Source organism: Camelus dromedarius, chromosome 16 (assembly GCF_036321535.1).
Source record: "Camelus dromedarius isolate mCamDro1 chromosome 16, mCamDro1.pat, whole genome shotgun sequence".
NCBI lineage: Eukaryota > Metazoa > Chordata > Mammalia > Artiodactyla > Camelidae > Camelus > Camelus dromedarius.
Genome location: NC_087451.1, coordinates 8,271,148 through 8,290,786, shown reverse-complemented (window position 1 = coordinate 8,290,786; position 19,639 = coordinate 8,271,148). Strand labels below are relative to the sequence as shown.

The 19,639-nt window shown below is 44.0% G+C and overlaps 1 protein-coding gene and 1 long non-coding RNA gene across 5 annotated transcripts in view; one reads left to right on the top strand and one right to left on the bottom strand.

Annotated features, from left to right (window-relative positions):
• Positions 1-893, bottom strand: part of TOM1L1 (target of myb1 like 1 membrane trafficking protein) — a 50,071-nt gene extending 49,178 nt beyond the window's left edge. The window contains exon 1 of one of the 4 annotated variants that reach the window (XR_004141859.2): positions 763-891. Coding sequence is in view for 3 of the 4 variants with exons in the window: in XM_031468108.2 (XP_031323968.2) it covers positions 763-820 (58 nt within the window). In the remaining variant the exon portion in view is untranslated. Of the gene's footprint in view, positions 1-762 lie in introns of all 4 variants that reach the window. The other 3 variants (XM_031468108.2, XM_064494949.1, XM_031468107.2) reach the window with 3 other exon arrangements.
• Positions 98-6,046, top strand: LOC135323189 (uncharacterized). The gene is made up of 2 exons (XR_010384425.1): positions 98-625; positions 3,083-6,046. It is a non-coding gene; the product is annotated as an uncharacterized LOC135323189 (long non-coding RNA).
• The last annotated feature ends 13,593 nt before the right edge of the window (positions 6,047-19,639 follow it).

The following is a 19,639-nucleotide window of genomic DNA, read 5'->3' as shown; positions in this document are numbered from 1 at the left end:
CTAAGTTCCACATGACCATGCTTTGCCTGGCATCTACACGCACTGGCGCCACACCTGGTTCCCAAGGGAGGCACAGGGAGAAGAGGGAGAAGGGGGCCGGTGTTGGTGAGAGTCCAGGCCCTGGCTCCCGCTTCCGCGTACGTGGATGAGAGCGCAGCCTGGAGGGAAGGGAGTCACAGGCAGGCACCTGCGTGGCCCCTAGTGGCCTGGAGGGGCTTCTTGTGACCCCCACACCCCCGAGCGCGCCAGGCTCCCCCTTCCTCCACTCCAGGGCTGAGCATGTTCATTCTCAACGTTTACCCCGAAAAAGTAACTTAGGTTGTACGGGCCTGGAGCTAGAGAGAACTGATTTGACGAGACCTGTCACAGCGAGGTCATCGCACTTATCCTCCAGGAACCTTCTCCCTGTAAGCGGCCACGACAACCCTGGGCCCTCTGGGGGACGCACTTTCTGAAGAGCTTGCCGCTGCCCAGAAGTTGACGCGCTCCCGTAGAGGCCCACCCACGCCGCACCTGTCTCCTGTGGGCCCACCTGTTCCCTCCCCCTGCTCCCCTCTCCCTCCCTCCCAGGCACCGGAAGGAGGGAGTGAGGAGGCGGGGTTCTAGGGGCATCGGCGGTGGACAGGTACCTCCAGGGGCCGCGCGGCGCGCCGGGCGCTGGGAAAGTTGCGGGGGCGGGCGGTGGGGGAGGATTTCCTCCAACTTGGACCCACGCGGTCCTCCGCGCCCGAGAAGGGAGTCAGCGGGAAAGGGACCCCTTACCTATGAGGTGGCCCACGGCGGTCGCGTACGGGTCCCGGTGACTCTTTCCGAACGCCATGGTAGCGCAGGGAACCAGCCGAGCCTCCGCCTCCGCCGTCGCCGCTCCCGACTCCACCCGCCTGGGCCCTGGCTCCTCCCTCACGGCCGCGTTTCCCCCCGCCGCTGCGGGGCGCTGGGCTCCGGGCGGGGTCCGGGGAGAGGGGAGCCAGGGGGCGGGGTCCCGGGGGCGGGGTCCCGGGGGCGCGGAGACACAGGGTGGGAACCCAGGTGGCGTGGGCTCCGGAGAGGGGGGCGGAGTCCCACAGGGTGGGGCCCTGGGTGAGGTCCAGGGGGACGCGTGCCCCCGGGGGTCCCGCCAGGCGGCCCTGGGACCACAGCCTGGAGCCCAGCGACCCGGGCGCGGGTGCTGCAGCTCCCTGGGTTCTTCTCTGCGCCTCCTGCTGCCCTTTGTGGAGAAGGAAATCTGAGGTTAAACGCCTGTCTCAGGTTACTGTGAGCATTGCCCACGTGAACCGCTTAGGTCAGTGCCTGGTACCCACGAAATAAATAACCACTGAGTGAATCCAGTAGCTAGAAATACTTACCCCACCCCCACTTATTTCCCCGCCCCAGAGATCCAGGAGGGGAGTTGTGTCCCTTGCCCTTTAAAGCCGCAGGTGACGGGCAGGAGGAGAACCTGGCTTTGACCTTAGGGGCCTCGCAGTAGCTGGTGTCCTTTGTCTCACCCCTATTTCCTGAGGGACCACAGGGCTTGGCCGAGCGAGCTCTCCGTTCCTCCTGGGAGCTGTGCCTTCCAGCTAAACTGAGAAGGGGAGAGGGGCTTTCCTTCTGCTCCAGCAGGGAGTGTTTGGCCTTGCCCGCTTCGGAATGTAAATCCGAGCTGGAGCAGTTCAACCTCTTTCCAGCCGCCCTTTCTGAAGAGGAATGTATTTCCTTTTCTTGTGTATCTGATTAACTAACGTCTCATTAGCATTAGTAATTATATCCCTGGATACCGGAGCTTGTGGAGGAGTGGGATGTCTCCCAGGTGATGGCACTTAGCATAAGAGCCTCCCTGTGCCTCCAGATCTTGCTTCCTGTGGTCAACTTGGGCCTGTTAGAGCAGGCAGGTAGCTAGATATGAGCAGAGAAAGGGGGACATGGGCAAATGGCAGAAAACCATACATCTTGTGAACAGCAGGGGTCCTGGGACAGACCAAGAAAAACAGGATCCTCTAGACTGTCAAAAAACCGTATCTTCTGGGTTGATAAGTGTCCTGAAGGCAGAAGGGTGGGACAGGACAGGAATTCCCACTATCCAAATGTAACTTTTCGATCATTATGACCTCCTTCCAAATATAACCTTTTGCTTATGATACCCCCATCTGAATGTAACCTTTTGTTCATTATAACCTCATCCAACTTCCCGATCAAGACTAAATAAGGATGAAAAGTCCCTCCTTCCCTCCTGGGAAGGTGGAGCTGAGAGGAAGTTCAGGTAAAATGACCCCAACCCCCCCCCCCATGAATATTCTGTCCATTTATTTTAACACTCACGTAAGGATCCTGCCAAGGAAACTCGGGGCAGCCACCCATCTGGGTCTGCCCGCTCTTTCCTTGAGAGCCTACTACCTATTCCTTAATAAATCCTTGCTTTGCTTTCATAACCTCCGCTTCTTGTCTCTGAATTCTTTCTGCGACAAGACAAGAACCTCTCACCCTCAATAGGCCCAGTCCTACAAACCATTCTTTGTCCCTAGAAACGGTGACAAGAGATGAAAGGGGACAAGGTTGATGTGTGTCCTTAATCATAGTTTTGAAAATAGAAGTCAAAACCAATTGCAGTATGCTGCCAAGGGGCTTTTTTTTTTTTTTCTCTTTTGCTCTATTTCTGTTATTTCGAATTTTTCTTGACCTATGTGAACTAATACCTGGAATTCAGAAATCTAGATTGAAACATTTTTTGTTGTAATAATATTTCTCCCACCTGTAACTAATATTCTCCAACCAGGCTTACCCAGGATGCCACTTCAGATGGTGCCATTTATCAACTTCCTTAGTCATCACCACAGCCTCTGCTGACACTGTTGGAAACCTCTTGTGACATCACCAACCTAATCTCCATTTCATTATAGGCTCTAGTAAAATATCGCACTCTCTGGACCCCACAATCAAACAACCTTAAAGAGAAAGTCAGCTTTAGCTTAGGCTGCTGTTGGTGTCAGTGGCCTTCCACCAGGGAATGAGAATTAGGAAGAAACCAGCCATCCAGATAGAATTTTAACATAACTCTGCTACTTCTTATGTGAGAGCTTTCATTTTTTATTTTCTTGTGTTACAGGATTGAGGCACTGAGAACAGGAGGAATGCACAGGGTGCGTGTGCAGGACGTTATGGCTGGGTAATCGGAACCAGGCTGAAAAAAAATACCTGTGTGGCCGCGAGGGTGTTGTGGTGGTGCAGCCTCCTCTCTCTGTGTTCCTCTGCTTTCTCCATGATCCCCCTGCTCTCCAGGGGTGAAAATCAACCCAGTAAATGTTAGTATGGTTTGGGAGTAGGTTAGAATTCAGTTTTGTAAGGGTCAGAATAGGGGCAGAATCCCATAAAAAAAAAAGAAAAGAAAAGAAAAGAAAAGAAAAAAGAAAAGAAGGAAGGAAGGAAAGGAAGGAAAGGAAAGAAAGAAAGGAAGAAAGAAAGAAGAAAGGAAGAAAGAAAGAAAGAAAGAGTAAAATTTCTGGGTACCAGGAGCAAAATCTCACAATTTCAATTCTAGGAACACTCACTAAGCTTTATTTATTTATTTATTTATTTATTTATTTATTTATTTATTTATTTATTTATTTATTTATTTATACATAAGTCATAGTGCTAGGTAGAAGCAAAGAAAATAATCTTTATTTTAAATACACTTGAGTGCCTGGAACTGGAAATCTATCTAAATGTGGGCTTCATACGTCTGGAGGCAGGTAGAATGCACCTCATTTTTACAAATATGTAATCTGAGATTAAGAAGAATAAAGCTAATAAATAGCTTGATGAGAGTTTGAATCATAGCTGCCCAATTCCAAAGCCTGTATTTTTGCCACTAGGTGAATCTGCTCATTGAGCACGATGTCTCCTCGTTTTTTGTTTGTTTGTTTGTTTGTTTTTTTCCAAAGCATCTGTTTGGTTCAAAGGTAGGCTTCCTGAAGAAGATAGGAATGGGGGCCTTCACGTGCTTTGCTGGCACAGGGCCCACTGTTCCTCCTATGACTGTTCAGCATTGCTAATACTTCCCGTACTAGAGCTGAGTGCTAGGTGTGCTGTGAAACATCACATGCATCCTCTCGTGGAATCTTGTAATCACTCTATGAAACCAGTGCTGTTATATTACCCTGTTTAACAAATGAGAAAAGCCAAAGCAAATAATTTGTCACACAGTCACCTTGCTAGTGAAGGACAGATTCCAGAAGCTGTGACTGCAACCTACATGCTCTCATGGGTAGGGACCTAGATGGTGGGTGGTACTCTTTACTAGTTCACGCTTTTTAAAAAGTGGGTTCTAGGGGATGGTACCTAGAGAATGAAGTGAATGAACGTGGCAAATACGCGTCTGGAAACAAAGTTGCCCCATCATCAGGCTTGATGCAGCTAAGAGTCTTTTTCACTTTCTCATTTGATTCTGTTCTTACCACTAAATTTGTTAGATTGTCAGATCTGGACATAGCTATAGAAATCCCATAATCTCTATCCTCATTATCATTGATGAGAAAATTGACAACCAGAGAAGGGAGATGACTGGCCCAAGGCTGTGCAGCCCCAGCTAGGAGAATGCACACAATAGCTTAACCCTGAGTCCCAAATTCTTCCCACTACAGTCACCTCTCCTCTATTTTAATATTTTAAACTGTTCTCCCAGCCCTCCCCCTAGTATTTTCTCAAGCCCTCTCTTTAGCCTTCTCCGTTTCCAATAGGTCCAGTTCCAAACACCTCCTCCTCTCTCTTCCCTAGCTGTCCTACTGTAGAAACGAATTTCCATGGTGATTTGATCATCACATCTAACAGCCACTTCTCAGCCTCATCCTCCTTGTCCTCTCTGTACTACATGATGCCATCCCGTCAGCTATCCTTCTCCCTCCCTCCCCTGGCCCCGCCACCTTTCCGGGCACTTCCCTATCCTGCGTTCCTTTTTCTGGCTGCTACTTTTCATGATCCCCACTCCTCAGTCTTCTTCCCTACCTGCTACACTTCAGTGAGCCTCCCCACAGGAGTCTGCCTTTTCCTCTTTCTCCATTTCCCTCGGGGTGCCTTCTTGTCCCTTCTCTATGAAGCCTTTTCTGACCACTCCCAAGAGAACTGAGTCCTCCTTTCCTGTCCTGTGTACAGATTTCTGTCTTAGAGCTCACAACACTCTATACTGCTTCCCGGTTTAGAAATATGTGCCCCCCACCTCTGCCCTCCACAGAAGCTCCTCAAGGGAAGAGGATCCTGTTTGTTGGACTCCGTATCCAGGCACTTAACAGGCCCTTAAGGAAGGTTTATTGAATGCATGAATGGCTCTTTAAAATCTTGAGCTTCTCTATCCTTGCTGAGATCCAGTCTTTAATTCCCTCCTGGATGCCTTGATGGACTCTGACCGCGATATAACTGAAACTATACTCACCCCCTTCTCCATCATTTCAGTATGCTACTTGACTTCCTGCTGTGATGGAAGCAGTTATCAGTGTACCAGAATCACCTGGGCCACTGTAAAAAGTACAGATGCCTGGGTCCCACCCACAGAGATTGCGTTTTTAACGAACCTGGAATACAGCAAAGGCATCAAAATTGTTTAAAGGTCCCAGATTAGGCAATGATACTGTGAATGAAAAATACTGCGAACCATATCAGTAAACAAAAGATGCTGAAGCCATCAGGTCATCAGTGGCTGTCACTGACCCCCATTGAAGACAAGCCTGCAGCCCGGCCTCTGCAGCCACCCACAGAGGTGCACCCTGAGGGGACTCAGAATAAAGAAGGACAGGATACCGGACCTAGATAGCTAGGTACTTGTCAAAGGAATGAATTCAATGAGCCCAAACGTTTGCTCCCTCTCATACATAGAAGGGTGCTAAATTCTTTAATGAGAGATTCCTGGTTTTCTTCACTTAACAAGTGATCTTTTAATGTTCCGACTACCTGGTCTTTGTTGTAAAACTCCTATATATCCTGAGTCCTCCCCTACCTCTTCTGAACAGTCCTGCAGAGCAATCTGGGAGGCTGTCATCTTGGGCTTGAAGGGGTTTGAGTCCTCAGCAATGTCTGCCGAATAAAATGTAATTCTCAACTTTTAGGCTGTGCATTTATTTCAGTCAACTGTTTCATAATTTCCCAAATGAAAAATCTTAAAGTTCTCCCTGACTCTTTCCTTTTAATCAGTTCCAGATCCCCTTGTGTTCTTTGTCTGTCTCTTTACCTTTTTTCTTTTTTTCTCTATGAACACTGCTCAGTCTAGCAGTTCTTAAATGTTATAAGCCTCAATACTCTTTAGGGATGAAATTGGACTGAAACTTGTGTTCTCTCAAACGTAACCAAGTCCCTGTGGATCTAAAGACATATTAGTATTAATTATCTTTAAAAATGAATTTTACACAATAATTCTTGCCCATTAATTTTGAAAACCATGTGTACAAAAATATATGTTGACCTTATTTCCCCAGTTTTTTAATGTACTAGATTCTGGCAACTCACAGTTCTGGAAATTAACTTCAAAGCTCAGCCTTTTCTCTCTTCTTTCTCTTTCGTCTGAACTCAGAGACCCAAGATGAGAGGGGACAGGCACAGGAGAGTGATGGAAACAAACCCTGGTTGACTTCCTACTGTGCCAGCCTCTCTACAAAATGCTTTGGTATCTCTCATAATAACAATAATGATAATGACAATAATAATCTTATAAACTAAGAGTCATTATTCCCATTTTACTAAATGACTTGCCTAAAGTCACTCAGAATCAGGAGATGAATTTGGGTTTGTCTCGTTCCAGAGCTCCAGCCCTTTCCATTTCATCACCCTGCACGTGGGGCCAGGATCCTGTCATTGGTCCCAGGGAGTACCTGTGAAACCCAGCAAGACCCCACGGAGCCTTCCCAGATACAAAAGCCTCTCTGTGTCCCTCATTTCTTGTTTTTAGAAAATGCTTTAGTCTCCTAGGTCTTCCTTGAGTTCAAAAGAGCAGGCACAAGAAGTGAGCAACTAGAGAAGTGAGGGAGTGCAGAAACAAAGGAGAAGCAGTCAATCAAGAGAAGTAATGATAGCTTAAACAACAGCTCAGCAATATAACAGAGCCCTAGTTCTGTTAGAGCAGGCAGATAGCTAGATATGAGCAGAGAAAGGGGGACACAGACCAAATGGCAGGAATTGGGCAGAAAGGAGGGGCACAGGCCAAATGCAGGAAACCACACATCATGTAAGCAGCAGGGATCCTTAGGCAGAGAAAGAAAAGCAGGAACCTTGGGGCTGATAAGGGATCATGCCTTTTGGGATGACAAGTGGCCTGGAGAAGAACAAAGAATGGCGGGAAAAGGCAGGAATCTCCAGTGTCCGAATGTAATCTTTTGCTCATTATGCCCTCATTTCAATAAAATTAGCCTGGCAGATCAGAAGTACCCATCATGCACCAATGCCATGACACTTCCGATCCAGACTAAATAAGGAGAAAAATCCCTCCTCCCCTTGGGAAGGTGGAGTTGGGATGATAATCAGGGAGTATGACCCCAAACCCTTCCCTCCCCAGTGAATATTCCGCCCATTCATTTTTACACCCTATGTACTAACTTGCCAAAGAAACTCAGGGCAGCTGCTCACCTGAGCCTGCCCGCTCTTCCCTGAGAGTGTACTATCCATCCTTTAATAAGTCCTCACTTTACCTTTTTTAACCTCTAAGTCTTGTCTATGAATTCTTTCTGGGAAAGGATAAGAACCTGGAACACCGGTTGCATCTATCGGCAACAGTTCCTCCTTGTGAATGAAAAATACTGCAAGCTGTATCAGTAGACAAAGAACACTGAAGCCATCAAGTCATCAGTGGCTGCTGCCACCCCCCAGTGAAGACAAGCCTGCAGCCCAGCCTCTGCAGCCACTCACAATGGTGCACTCTGAGGGGATTCACGAGAAGAAAGGACAGGATACTGGCCCTAGATAGCTAGGTGTTCATCAAAGGAATGAATTCAATGAGCCCAAATATTTGCTCCCTCCCATAACATAGAAAAGCGCTAAATTCTTTAACTTCAGATGACTGGCTTTCTTTAGTTAATAAGTAATCTTTTAATGTTCCAACTACCTGGTCTTTGTTGTAAAGCTCCTATATATCCTGGCTCCTCCCCTACCTCTTTGGAGCAGTCCCTCAGAGCAGTTTGAGAGGCTGTCATCTTGGGCTCGAGTCTTCAGAAATGTCCACCGAGTAAAACATAACTCTCAACTTTTAGGTTGTGCATTTATTTCAGTCAACATCCTCAAACACAACAATCTGACCCATATCTTTAAGCTGTCTGCAGAAACTAAATCCCATGCCCATCCCACCTCTATCTCACTCAGATAGAGAAAGCTGACCACAAGCATGTAGACCCCAGAATGATTGGAACCAGAAGGTCGATGATTAAGATTCCTAAAACATCACCCTGTTACCCCACCACCACAGCTGATCATGCATCCTCATCCCCAAATGTTGCCTTTAAAAGCCCTTCCCTGAAAGCCATGGAGGAGTTCAGGTCTTTTGAGCATGAACTGCCCATTCTCCTTGCTTAGGGCCCTGCAATAAACACCATTCTTTTCCTTGACTGCAACCCAGTGTCAGTAGATTGGCTTTGCTGTACGTCGGGTGAGTGGACCCAAGCTCGGTTTGGTAACAACTGCAGCCTCTAGTCCAGCACTCTTCGTCGGTAGTGCCAATAAAATGATTTAAACATTGACCCTTCTGCCAATAGTCAACTTTAAACAATGCAAATGCTTTCATTAGCTTCCCTCATCATACTTACAATTAAGGAGTGCCACTGACATCTGATACTAGAGGGAAATTGTTGGCTGAACTTCTCATCTCAAAGGATTCCAGTGACGTTTTAAATCAAAGCTTTATCATAATCTAAGCCAACTAGCTTTTGGTGGGTTTCGTGACCTCACCCATTCACACTTGACTCGTTTGGAGTCTGTAATTTAACTCCTGTGTGTTCTTTTGGAAACCTAATTCAGATTTGCAAGTCAGATGATCCGATTTCAAATCCCAGCTCTCTGGTGATAAACACTAATTCCCACTTCATAGGGTTGTGTTGAAAAATGAGATGATGTATGGTTAGCATGTAGAATCGTGCTCAGGATATAATAAAGCCCAGTAAATACTAATTGGTTTATTAACCTACCAGGTGGCCTAAAATTCCTATTATTAGGAAACAGCTTCTGAGGTTTGACAAGATCTCTCTGAAAGCCCCTATTTAAATATACAGGTGTCACCTGTTTGGGAAAAGAAGGTCCTATTAGCACCTACTGGCATTATACCAGTCACACATTTAGTTTTTATTAGCCTCTTATGAATCATGTGTGATTTGTTGATCAATTTACTTGAAAAAAAGTTCTTGTGGGAATGGGGTTCAAAAAACCCAAGAGACTCAGAACTGAGACATCAGGCTGGAGGAGGGGAAGGGCAGCCCAGAGGGATGCTCCGGGCAGGTTTGTTCACCAGGAGAGCCTTGAAAGAAGGGGTGGGCAGCAGAGGGAAACAGGACATTCAATTTAGATGCTAAACTTGGTTCAAATGACAGTGCTACTATTCATTAACTGTGACCTTCGACAGGCAAATTATCCTTTCAGAACCCGTTTCCTTATTTATAATGATGGCGCTAATTCCACATTTCTCAACCAATGTGTCTCAAGATTTAAATAACACAACATTTGAACACTTTTAACACAGGCCTTGTCATATCACTGGTGCTCAAAACTGTTAAAGCCCGAAGCCTAAAGCAGGCTACTATTCCCTTCTTTCTACCACATCACCTTGTTTTATGCCCTTTACAATGCTGATTCTAATCTGAAATTCTTTTATGGAATTACTTGTTTACTTGTTGTCTATTTACAAAAGTTAATATTGTCCCCCTCAAATTGCAAAACATACTTTCTTGTTATTCCACATTGCCCTGCAGGGAAGACCCACCCTGCAGTTTCCCACAACCCCTGAAAGAGATCTACCCAAAGAGATGCATACCCAAAGAGATTGCTCCCCAACATCTTCACTTTAGTCCAGCTGTAAGGTCCCTTTTAGAAGATATGGCCTTGCCCATACTAAGGACAGGTCCCTCAGCTCATCTTACTTTCCTAACACCGTTTGTCCCAGTTGATCTCTGCCTGCTTCTTCAACACATGTCTTCTCTCATGTCTTGGGATGGGATGGTACGCTCTCCTGGACTTCTCCATCTCTCTGCAGTGCTGATCTAAGCCTCTCTCTTGCCCTTGTCTTTACCGTATTAACTGTTTTATTGTCTTTATAGCACTTACCGTTATTTGCAATGGTCTCATTTCTTTATTTGTTTGCGAGTTTGTAATTATCTCCCCCTCATTTGGCTCTGTGAGGGCAGAGAAAGTCTTTCTGTTTATCACATTATTCAGTGACTGTGACACGGCTAGTACATTCCAAGGTTCATTGAATCTGATTCCTTCCGTTGTAAGATGCACTATTATTTTAGGGACCATGAAGATAAAAAGTTTCCAATTAAAACTGTGGCATACTGCTTCCCGATCACCTAGAATTTTTATTTTATATTTGTTTAAGAAACCCTTTGAGACATCTTAGTCCTAGTTTTTTTTTTGTTTTGTTTTGTTTTTTTAAATATTACTCCTATAGGTATATGTGAAGGAAAACGGAAACAAAAGAAATTAACAAAGATTTTTTGCCCCATACATAATCCAACTCTCCTGACTCACTTTTGACTCAGAGGTGTCTGTGTTTTTCCACACCATGTCACCCTTTATGCCATCAAGCGCATTGGTGATGCAGCATTCCTTAGACTGTTCCCCTGTTTGCTCTCAATACTGTCTAGCTGTTGACACCCACCTTGCAAGTTTTAGTGGTGGTACTTTCTTAATTTTGCCAGAAAGTGTCAATGAAAGGTTTTTCAGGCAACAAAGCAGGATTGGTTTTCCCTCCCAAATGGTTTTTAAAATAGACTTGGGGAGGGATGACTGAAGTATCGAGTGGTTACTGTTGTCTCCTGGGCCGCTAGCAACAGCAAGCAGATTGTACACTCCCCGGCAATGACAATGCCTTCCACATCTCTGCTGCCGCCTGGCAACAAGGTATAATACTCCATGGATTGGCAAATGCGTCGTAAATGATAAAACATGAAAAAAAGAATATCTTAGGATCGTTGGTATCCCCTGGTGCTTCACAGATATTTACTCAGTGAATAAATGTATGAATAGAACCAGTGTTACTGCTGTGTAAGGCAACTAAAGTCTAAAATATATCATCCATGAAAGAAATACCATGTTTTAAGGAATTATTTCATCAGCCTTTAAATTCCAAAACCAGTAATGAATTCTTGATGATTATAATTCAATCTAGAGCAGGCTTTTCAATTGATAATTTACTTTTTCGCTTACAATTTTACTTATCACTTATTTTGTCCTAGAAGCTGACTTCAGTGTACTTTAAATTATCTAATATTAAAAAGATATAAGTATTGCTCACAGGTTCAATAGGGTTCTTTGTTTTTGTTATTGAGAATAGAAAGCATTTTATTTTAGACAGGTGATTTTTTCTTACCACAAGAGGGCAGCCTTGTTTAACTTATCAAATTCTCTCAAAAGGCCTTGCTAGGCAGCCACATTCTGGCAGAATGGTTCCCTGGAGCGGGAGGAGGGCTGGTGGGGGAAGTGGGGGGCAGCCGGCAGCTGTGTTTTCTAGGGTGTTTTACTGCTGAAGTCTCGCTGCTCTACAGGGAGACACAGGGATGCTCTTCACTGCTTTTCCTTCCTAGGGTCTCACATAGCCTGTAAACACTGGTAAACTAGTAAAATCTGGTATCCTGTTAGTGTGGGCCTGAGCACAAACACTGCAGTGACCAGGGCGGGGAGGAAGCTCTAGTGAAGTCTGGATCTCAGAAACTCTGCTCCTGGCTCCTTCCCAGGGCGAACTTGTGCTTTTCCATCTCTGTAGGGGTGCTGGCTGGTACCAAGGTGTGGCCAGTTTCCTTCACACTCAGAGGGCTCTCTCTGTCAGCTTTGCCAACTGAGCCATGAGAACGTATGGAAACATTCCCTCGTTTTATTCTACAGACACATATTAGGGCACCCAAATATGCCAGTCACTCTGCTAGGAGTCAGCAGTATATGAAGGAGATTAAAATCCAGTCTCTGCACCCCAAGTGCTCACAGTCGAGTAAGGAAGAACTCATAGCTTAGCGGGCAAAGTTAATTTCTTTGTGCAACTGGATAGAAAATTAGCTTTTCATCAAGTCCTTGAATCTGGTGATGACAGTTTTTCCTCACTAGCTTCTTAGCCTAAAAGGATCCGATGAACTCCACAATGGTAGGAATTACCATATTTCATGGTAGTCTCAGCCCTATTTATTTATTTATTTATTTATTATTGAGTTATAGTCAGTTTACAGTGTTGTGTCAATTTCTGGTGTACAGCCCAATGCTTCAGTCATATGTGAATATACATATATTCATTTTCATATTCTTTTTCGCTGTGAGCTACTACAAGGTATTGACTGTAGTTCCCTGTGCTATACAGTATAAACTTGTTTATCTATTTTATATATACCTGTCAGTATCTGCAAATCTCGAACTCCCAGTTTATCTCTCCCCACCCCCCCCCCCAACCCCCTGGCAACCACAAGTCTGTATTCTATGTCTGTGAGTCTGTTTCTGTTTTATATATAAGTTCATTTGTCTTTTTTTTTTTTTTTTAAGATACCACATAAGAGTGATATCGTATGGTAGTTTTGTTTCTCTTTCTGGCTCACTTCAATTAGAGTGACATTCTCCAGTACCATCCCTGTTGCTGTAAATGGAGACTAGGAAGTATTTTATTTTAGACAGATGATTTTCTTAACCACAAGAGGGCAGCCTTGTCTAACTTATCAAATTCTCCCAAAGGCCTTGCTAGGCAGCCACGTTCTGGCAGGATGATTCCTTGGAGCAGGAGGAGGGTTGGGGTGGGGGGCGGGCAGCCGGCAGCTGTGTTTTCCAGGGTGTTTTACTGCTGAAGGCTCGCTGTTCTACAGGGAGACACAGGGATGCTCTTCACTGCTTTTCCTACCTAGGGTCTCACATTGGTAGTAAACGCTGGTAAACTAGTAAAATCTGGTATTCTTTAGTTAGCAGGCAGAGGAGGAGGTCTTGGGGAGGTGGCTGGTTGAGGACTGACATGTATTAGGATTAGGTGGCTGCAGGAAGAGATGGTTTAATAAAAGCCATGCGTGGGATTTGAACCTCTGGGTGGCAAATATACACCTACAGTTGTGCAAACTGGGAAATGCAGCCAGAGGCTGCCTGGAGGGGCTACACCGTTAAGAAAGATGTGAGGTTGAACGTGGGTCTAGCAAAGGATGTATGTCTTGATCAACTGGCATTGGCCAGGAAGATGAGAGGATACAACTGTGTACTTTACATCCTTATTAGATCAGTGTCTCATTCATTATTGAATTTTATCATACAGTGAACTTCCAGGCTATCGAGAGAAGCTGTCTAGTAAAAAAGAATCACAATCCAGTCTAAGTGCTGAGCACTTAGTGGGAACGAGGGAAATTGGGTGCTGGTGTGGATTCAGGGTCTAGGCAGCATGGGGTTAGAGCCGGGCCTGTTAGTGTGGGCCTGAGCACAAACACTGCAGTGACCAGGGCGGGGAGGAAGCTCTAGTGAAGTCTGGATCTCAGAAACTCTGCTCCTGGCTCCTTCCCAGGGCGAACTTGTGCTTTTCCATCTCTGTAGGGGTGCTGGCTGGTACCAAGGTGTGGCCAGTTTCCTTCACACTCAGAGGGCTCTCTCTGTCAGCTTTGCCAACTGAGCCATGAGAACGCATGGGAACATTCCCTCGTTTATTCTACAGACACATATTAGGGCACCCAAATATGCCAGTCACTCTGCTAGGAGTCAGCAGTATATGAAGGAGATTAAAATCCAGTCTCTGCACCCCAAGTGCTCACAGTCGAGTAAGGAAGAACTCATAGCTTAGCGGGCAAAGTTAATTTCTTTGTGCAACTGGATAGAAAATTAGCTTTTCATCAAGTCCTTGAATCTGGTGATGACAGTTTTTCCTCACTAGCTTCTTAGCCTAAAAGGATCCGATGAACTCCACAATGGTAGGAATTACAGTATTTCATAGTAGTCTCAGCCCCGTTTTATACGGTGAATGTCCTACCGTGTTCCTTACAAAAATATTACAAAACGACATCAAATTGCATTCCAGAGTTAAATAGAATTGCTTCTCAGATCATGTACTGTTTTGATATTTCTGTATTACGGGTTCTCAACACGATTGGAAATCCATTTCAATTCACTGAGAAAAAAAGAGAGTTATTAAAGAGGTAGCATGTGATCAATATCACTGTCAAGTGAATTAATTTATACTTTACCCATAGCAAAATCATCTATATGTATTTTTGAAAGTATGCATCTCTATATATTCAGTCTGTAATGTGCATACAGATCCAAGGACTTCTCAAGACAACTCTGCAGCTTTCTCCTGAGGCTTTTAGCCTCAGCATACCTGCTGTACTCCTGAGCCCTCCCTAAGAAAACTCGCTGACAGCTCCCTTTTCAGAGCACTTCCTTGCTCTGAACGCTTGGCTGTGTTCTAAATCAGGGATCAGCCAACACTTTCTATAAAAGGCCAGATAGTAAGTATTTCAGGCTTTGTGGGCAGCTACTCAACTCTGCCTGCCCTTGTGGTGCAACAGCAGCCACAGACAAAACACAAATGAATCAAAGTACAGAAATGGCTGGCAGGCCAGGTCGGGGCTGTGGGCTGTGCTTTGAAGATCCCTGTTTTAAATCATTGGACTCCATCATTTTAGTTGATTAGAGCAGGAGAGAGTGCCTAGAGTAAGGGTAGCAGATCTATTAGCTAGTCTCAAGGTGGTCAACAGCCTTAGAAGGGACCTGGTATGAGATTTTGTATCAATTAGCGTCTCTGGTTAGATAGATACAAACAGAGACTGAGGTAGTTGGTTAATGTCAGCAGCAGAGAATCTGAGAGGATTAACGTTGGTGAGGGTTGTCCATCTTTTGATGCCTATATCCTAAAAAACCATGTATGTCCTACATGTCCTAAAAGAAATCTAATGTCCAAAAAAAATAATCTTACAGTTTTTAAACTGTATTCTAGCTTCAGTCCAGCCATCCCTGGGTTCCTGGGAGATTTTCCAGTGTTCTTAATTCCACATGTAACATCATAGCTGATTTCCTGTTGCTAGAGGTAACTTCAGAGAATCTCTATGTCTGATAATTCTGCCAGTTGCTAGAGGTAACCTCAAAGAATCTCTATTTCTGATAATTCCAAAGAGCCTAACACTCTCCTCTGCCTGTAAGTTGGAAACCAGAGTTGTCCATGAAATATTCATCACCGAATATTGGCTATGTTAGGAGATTTCTTTGTTAATCATTCGCCTTATACTTTGTGTCTAGTCTTTGAATGGATTGGGTGCATCTAAGTAAAGCTTCCCTTGAAAAGGCACAGACATTTTCTCTGGGGCACTTGACGAAGAACCAGCATGATTGTGCATCCCCTTCGGGCCCTTCGGGGCTGCTCAGTGAAGCATGAGGGCTCCATATGGTGAACACTGTTCTATGACAAGTCTAGTTTATTCCAGTTGTGGCTGCTACTAAGGATCTCGGGGAAACCTTTTCATATTTCTCACTTGAGTGCGACAAAGGGTTTGGGGCAGTCTGGGAACAGAGTTAAAGGAAGGTGACATTATTAATCAAGATACTTTTATGTCCAGTTATCCCTGGCCAGAGAGGAGTCCTTCACATTACTCTGAACAGTCCCTGGAATATAATTGAAGCCTTGTCATTTCCAACAGTGGTTTATGGTCCCCTCCTCTGACTGCCCATCTTAAAATAACAGATTTTGGAAGAAATTTTTGTCCTTTTCTTCCCAGTATGGGAAAGGAAGCACAATTTTTCAGCTATTCAGGGTAGAAAGATACTTCATTTTTGAAAGACTGAGTTTTTAGACTTGTTAATAAATCTCCTTTCACAGCTCGGCTGAAGGATACTTCATTTCTCTGATTCATTTTTATTATTTGAAAAACTTCATCCAATTGGCAAACATTGCATAAAACATGGTAGCTTGCTTTTGGAACCTGTTTCTTATAGATCTGGGAGCATACTGAAGTTATTAATATGAACCCCTTAGATTCTCTCTTGAAAGCAGGTGAAAAGAGACTTCACGACGATCGTCATTTTGTTAGCGACCAAACTGCATTAATAACTTGCCTAAGGTTGGCAGACTTGCCGTGTACTAGACTCCGAGGCACAGAGTACTGGTAACTTACCAGGGTCTCACAGTTACGTAGCAGATACATTTGATTCCAGTGTAACCATCATACATACCATCCTGTCGCCACAGCATTATGCCCGTGAGCACAGGCTCCAAAAAAGCGTAGAGTTCTCCATGGGTGTGGAAATCTGAAGAAGAAAACACAGATGTGAACAACCAGATATTTGATTCCTCTAAATTTTCTTTGTTCTGTAAGCAGCAGAAACAGACTCCTCTGGGTTGTGTTTTAAGTAACAAGTCAGACAGTTAGTGCGATGTATTGATACCACAGTGTGGCAGCCTTCCAATGGGCACCCTGACAATGGGGTTACAGGTTAGAAACAGGCAGTTCAGGGACCAGCTGGTGCAGAGATGGACAGAGACCTGTGGTATACCCTTGTTTTACATGAATCTGGTCTTTTCTTTATAGAAAGTCATGTTGTGTGCTACTCACAGAGCTGTTTCCTGTCCTGATTAATTTTTGAGCTCTCTGTTGGACTTTAATTACAGACCTATTAATTCATGGGAAGAGTTGACAGATGTTTGTAGGTTGGTCATAGCAAATTAATACGCAGGTGCTCGGTAGAAGATCCTGAAGACTCTTCAGCAATTGACTCACAGACAAGTTGCTACTTGGAAGTAGGAAGCACAACCAGGAACATCTTCAGTTACCCAGAGCAACATTTTTAGAAGGGAAGAAATTGAGGCTGAAAACAAAGACCCCAGGTTGGATTTGGGCTTTCTTTTGGCGTGGGGTGGATGAGTTGGGAGTGCTATAAAGAAAAGGAATGGGGATGGTATTGGATTGGGTCACCCAGAAAGGCTCCTGTAGTCCCTTGGGAAGACAGAAACACAATGGAGGCAAAGGAGAGTAAACACTTGATTTTTTAGCAGCGTCTGTCCTCCAACCTCAATACAAAACTCTCTAGAGAGAGCTAAACTATGGAGAGTTCCCTTTTCACCTTAGTTAAATGCCTAGAAACAAAGCTTGGAAAATGGCCAAATGTTTTTTCACCAAAGTCCACTTCCAATTTCGGAACTCTGTCCCATTGCCGAGAGAAAAAGCCATGCCAAGAGAGAGTGCAAAAAAGCCCCTTTGCCCTGCTGCAAGAATGTTCATTCCCCTGGCTTTGCCCGGTCTGGCCCTAGGAAAAGGGGACATTAGGTGTGACTACCTGGTCAGCATCTTCCCATTCCAAAGCAGCCTTTGCTGTGCCAAGTACCTGAGGGAGGTCTATGGAAAGTGGAGAAAGATGACTAATAAGTGACATTTTAACACTTCTTAAAACTCTGCCCATAAAAGCACAGCCCTCAGTTCAGCTATGTCATCCCGATCCGTGCCCCTGCCCCCAAAGACTGAAGTGTTTTCCCCCTTACCCTGCCTCATCCTTGGGAAGGGGCAGAACGAGGGTGGAGGAGGAGCCTGCAGATGGAGATCAATACTTGTCTCTATAAGGAAATCAAACCATCCAAGTGCTAGGTCCATAAAGGCAGGATTTCTGTCAACAAAAGCATCCTCTTGGGAATGAATTGGAATTGCATAGCAAGGGATTTAAGAGCATTCAAGAAGAACTTTCTTATTAGTAGAGTGGTGAGATTGTAGAATAAACAAAGATACCCAAAAACCTCTTTAACTTCTAAAAGGCAAAGATAAAAAATGCAGTAAGCAGTTTTTCTAACATGCCCCCTACTTTTTCAACATAATTCTTACCAGTCTTTCAAGATTCCACCCCCCCCCCCCCCCAAATCCTGGGCAGAAGTAAGTGTCCCTTATGCTTACTTCTAGCAGATACTTGCATATTTGCATATGTATTATTATACCTATTCATGAGCAGAGAATGTACTTTATTCTGCTATTAAATATTAGCTGCATTAATTAAAGAAATGTGGTATTATTTTAAAAAACTGTTACCAAAACAACTGTTAAAATGGTATAAAACAGATTATGTTTCCTGAAAAATTTCAATAATGAGGCTGTTTCTGTAGGAAAAGTATGTAATTATAAACCCAAAGATCACAGAGCAGATCCAGCATTCAGTTTTCTCAAGTGAAATGACTTCTTTCCCTTTAACCACCAGTATCCTCATTAGCAGAGCATTTCTTTTTTTTTTTTTTTTTTGAGGTTAATACCCCATTTTTTAAAACTGAATTATAGTCAGTTTACAATGTTGTGTCAAATTCCAGTGTAGAGCACAATTTTTCAGTTATACATGAACATACATGTATTCATTGTTGCTTTTTTTTTTTTGCTGTGAGCTACCACAAGATCTTATATATATTTCCCTGTGCTATACAGTATAATCTTGTTTATCTATTCTACATGTGCCTGTCAGTATCTACAAATTTTGAACTCCCAGGCTGTCCCTTCCCACCCCCTCCCCACTGGCACCCACAAGTTTGTATTCTATGTCTGTGAATCTGCTTCGATTTTGTATTTATGTTCTTTTTTTTTTCTTTTTTTTTTAGATTCCACATATGAGCAATCTCACATGGTATTTTCTTTCTCTTTTCTGACTTAATTCACTTAGAATGACATTCTCCAGGGACATCCATGTTGCTACAAATGGCAGTATGTTGTTATTTTTTATGGCTGAATAGTATTCCATTGTATAAATATATCACTTCTTCTTTATCCAGTCATCTGTCGATGGACATTTAGGCTGTTTTCATATCTTGGCTGTTGTAAATAGTGCTAGTAGAGCACTTCTTTTACCTTCCTCTTTGACTTGTTGTATCCATTGTTATTGCAAAATAAAGCTCAGAGTCTCTCAAACAATAGGTAGCTGCAATAGGTCAGTGCAAGCAGCTTTATGATATCAGATGGATGACAGATTTTTTTCTTCCTACTGGCATTGTAAGTTCCTGGCTAGCCCTTTATAACCGATACTTGTCCTTGCAATGCAAATAGCGTTCCCTAACTTTTCAATCTTAGAGCCAAATTATGTTATGAAAACACAACGTGTAAAAGAACTACCTGTATCCGTTGCACTCACCACATGAAAATCCCTGGGATGTATTTTACACACTGCAGCTTCTTAACCTGAACATCAGAGCAACAGGATCAGAATCTCAGGGTGGCAGGGGTGGACGGGGTGACACCTGGGAATCTACCTCTTCAAAACACTTCACCCAGGATTCAGAAGTACAGCTGGGTTTGGAAACCACTGTACGAGATTACCTTTGATAGCCTCTCAATGTTTATAAATCCTTCAGATAAAAAAAATATTCTTTTTTCCCCCCAGTTAAGATTCTTGCAGATAATTGTTGCCTAATTAATAACTATGGAAGGAACATAATCTATGATTAGTTCATATTCATAAAAGGATCATACAAAAATTAAATGTGTCCCAGTTAGCCCTGAAATAAAGGTGGCCAAGGAAGGCTGGCCAAAGATCTGATGAGACAGTG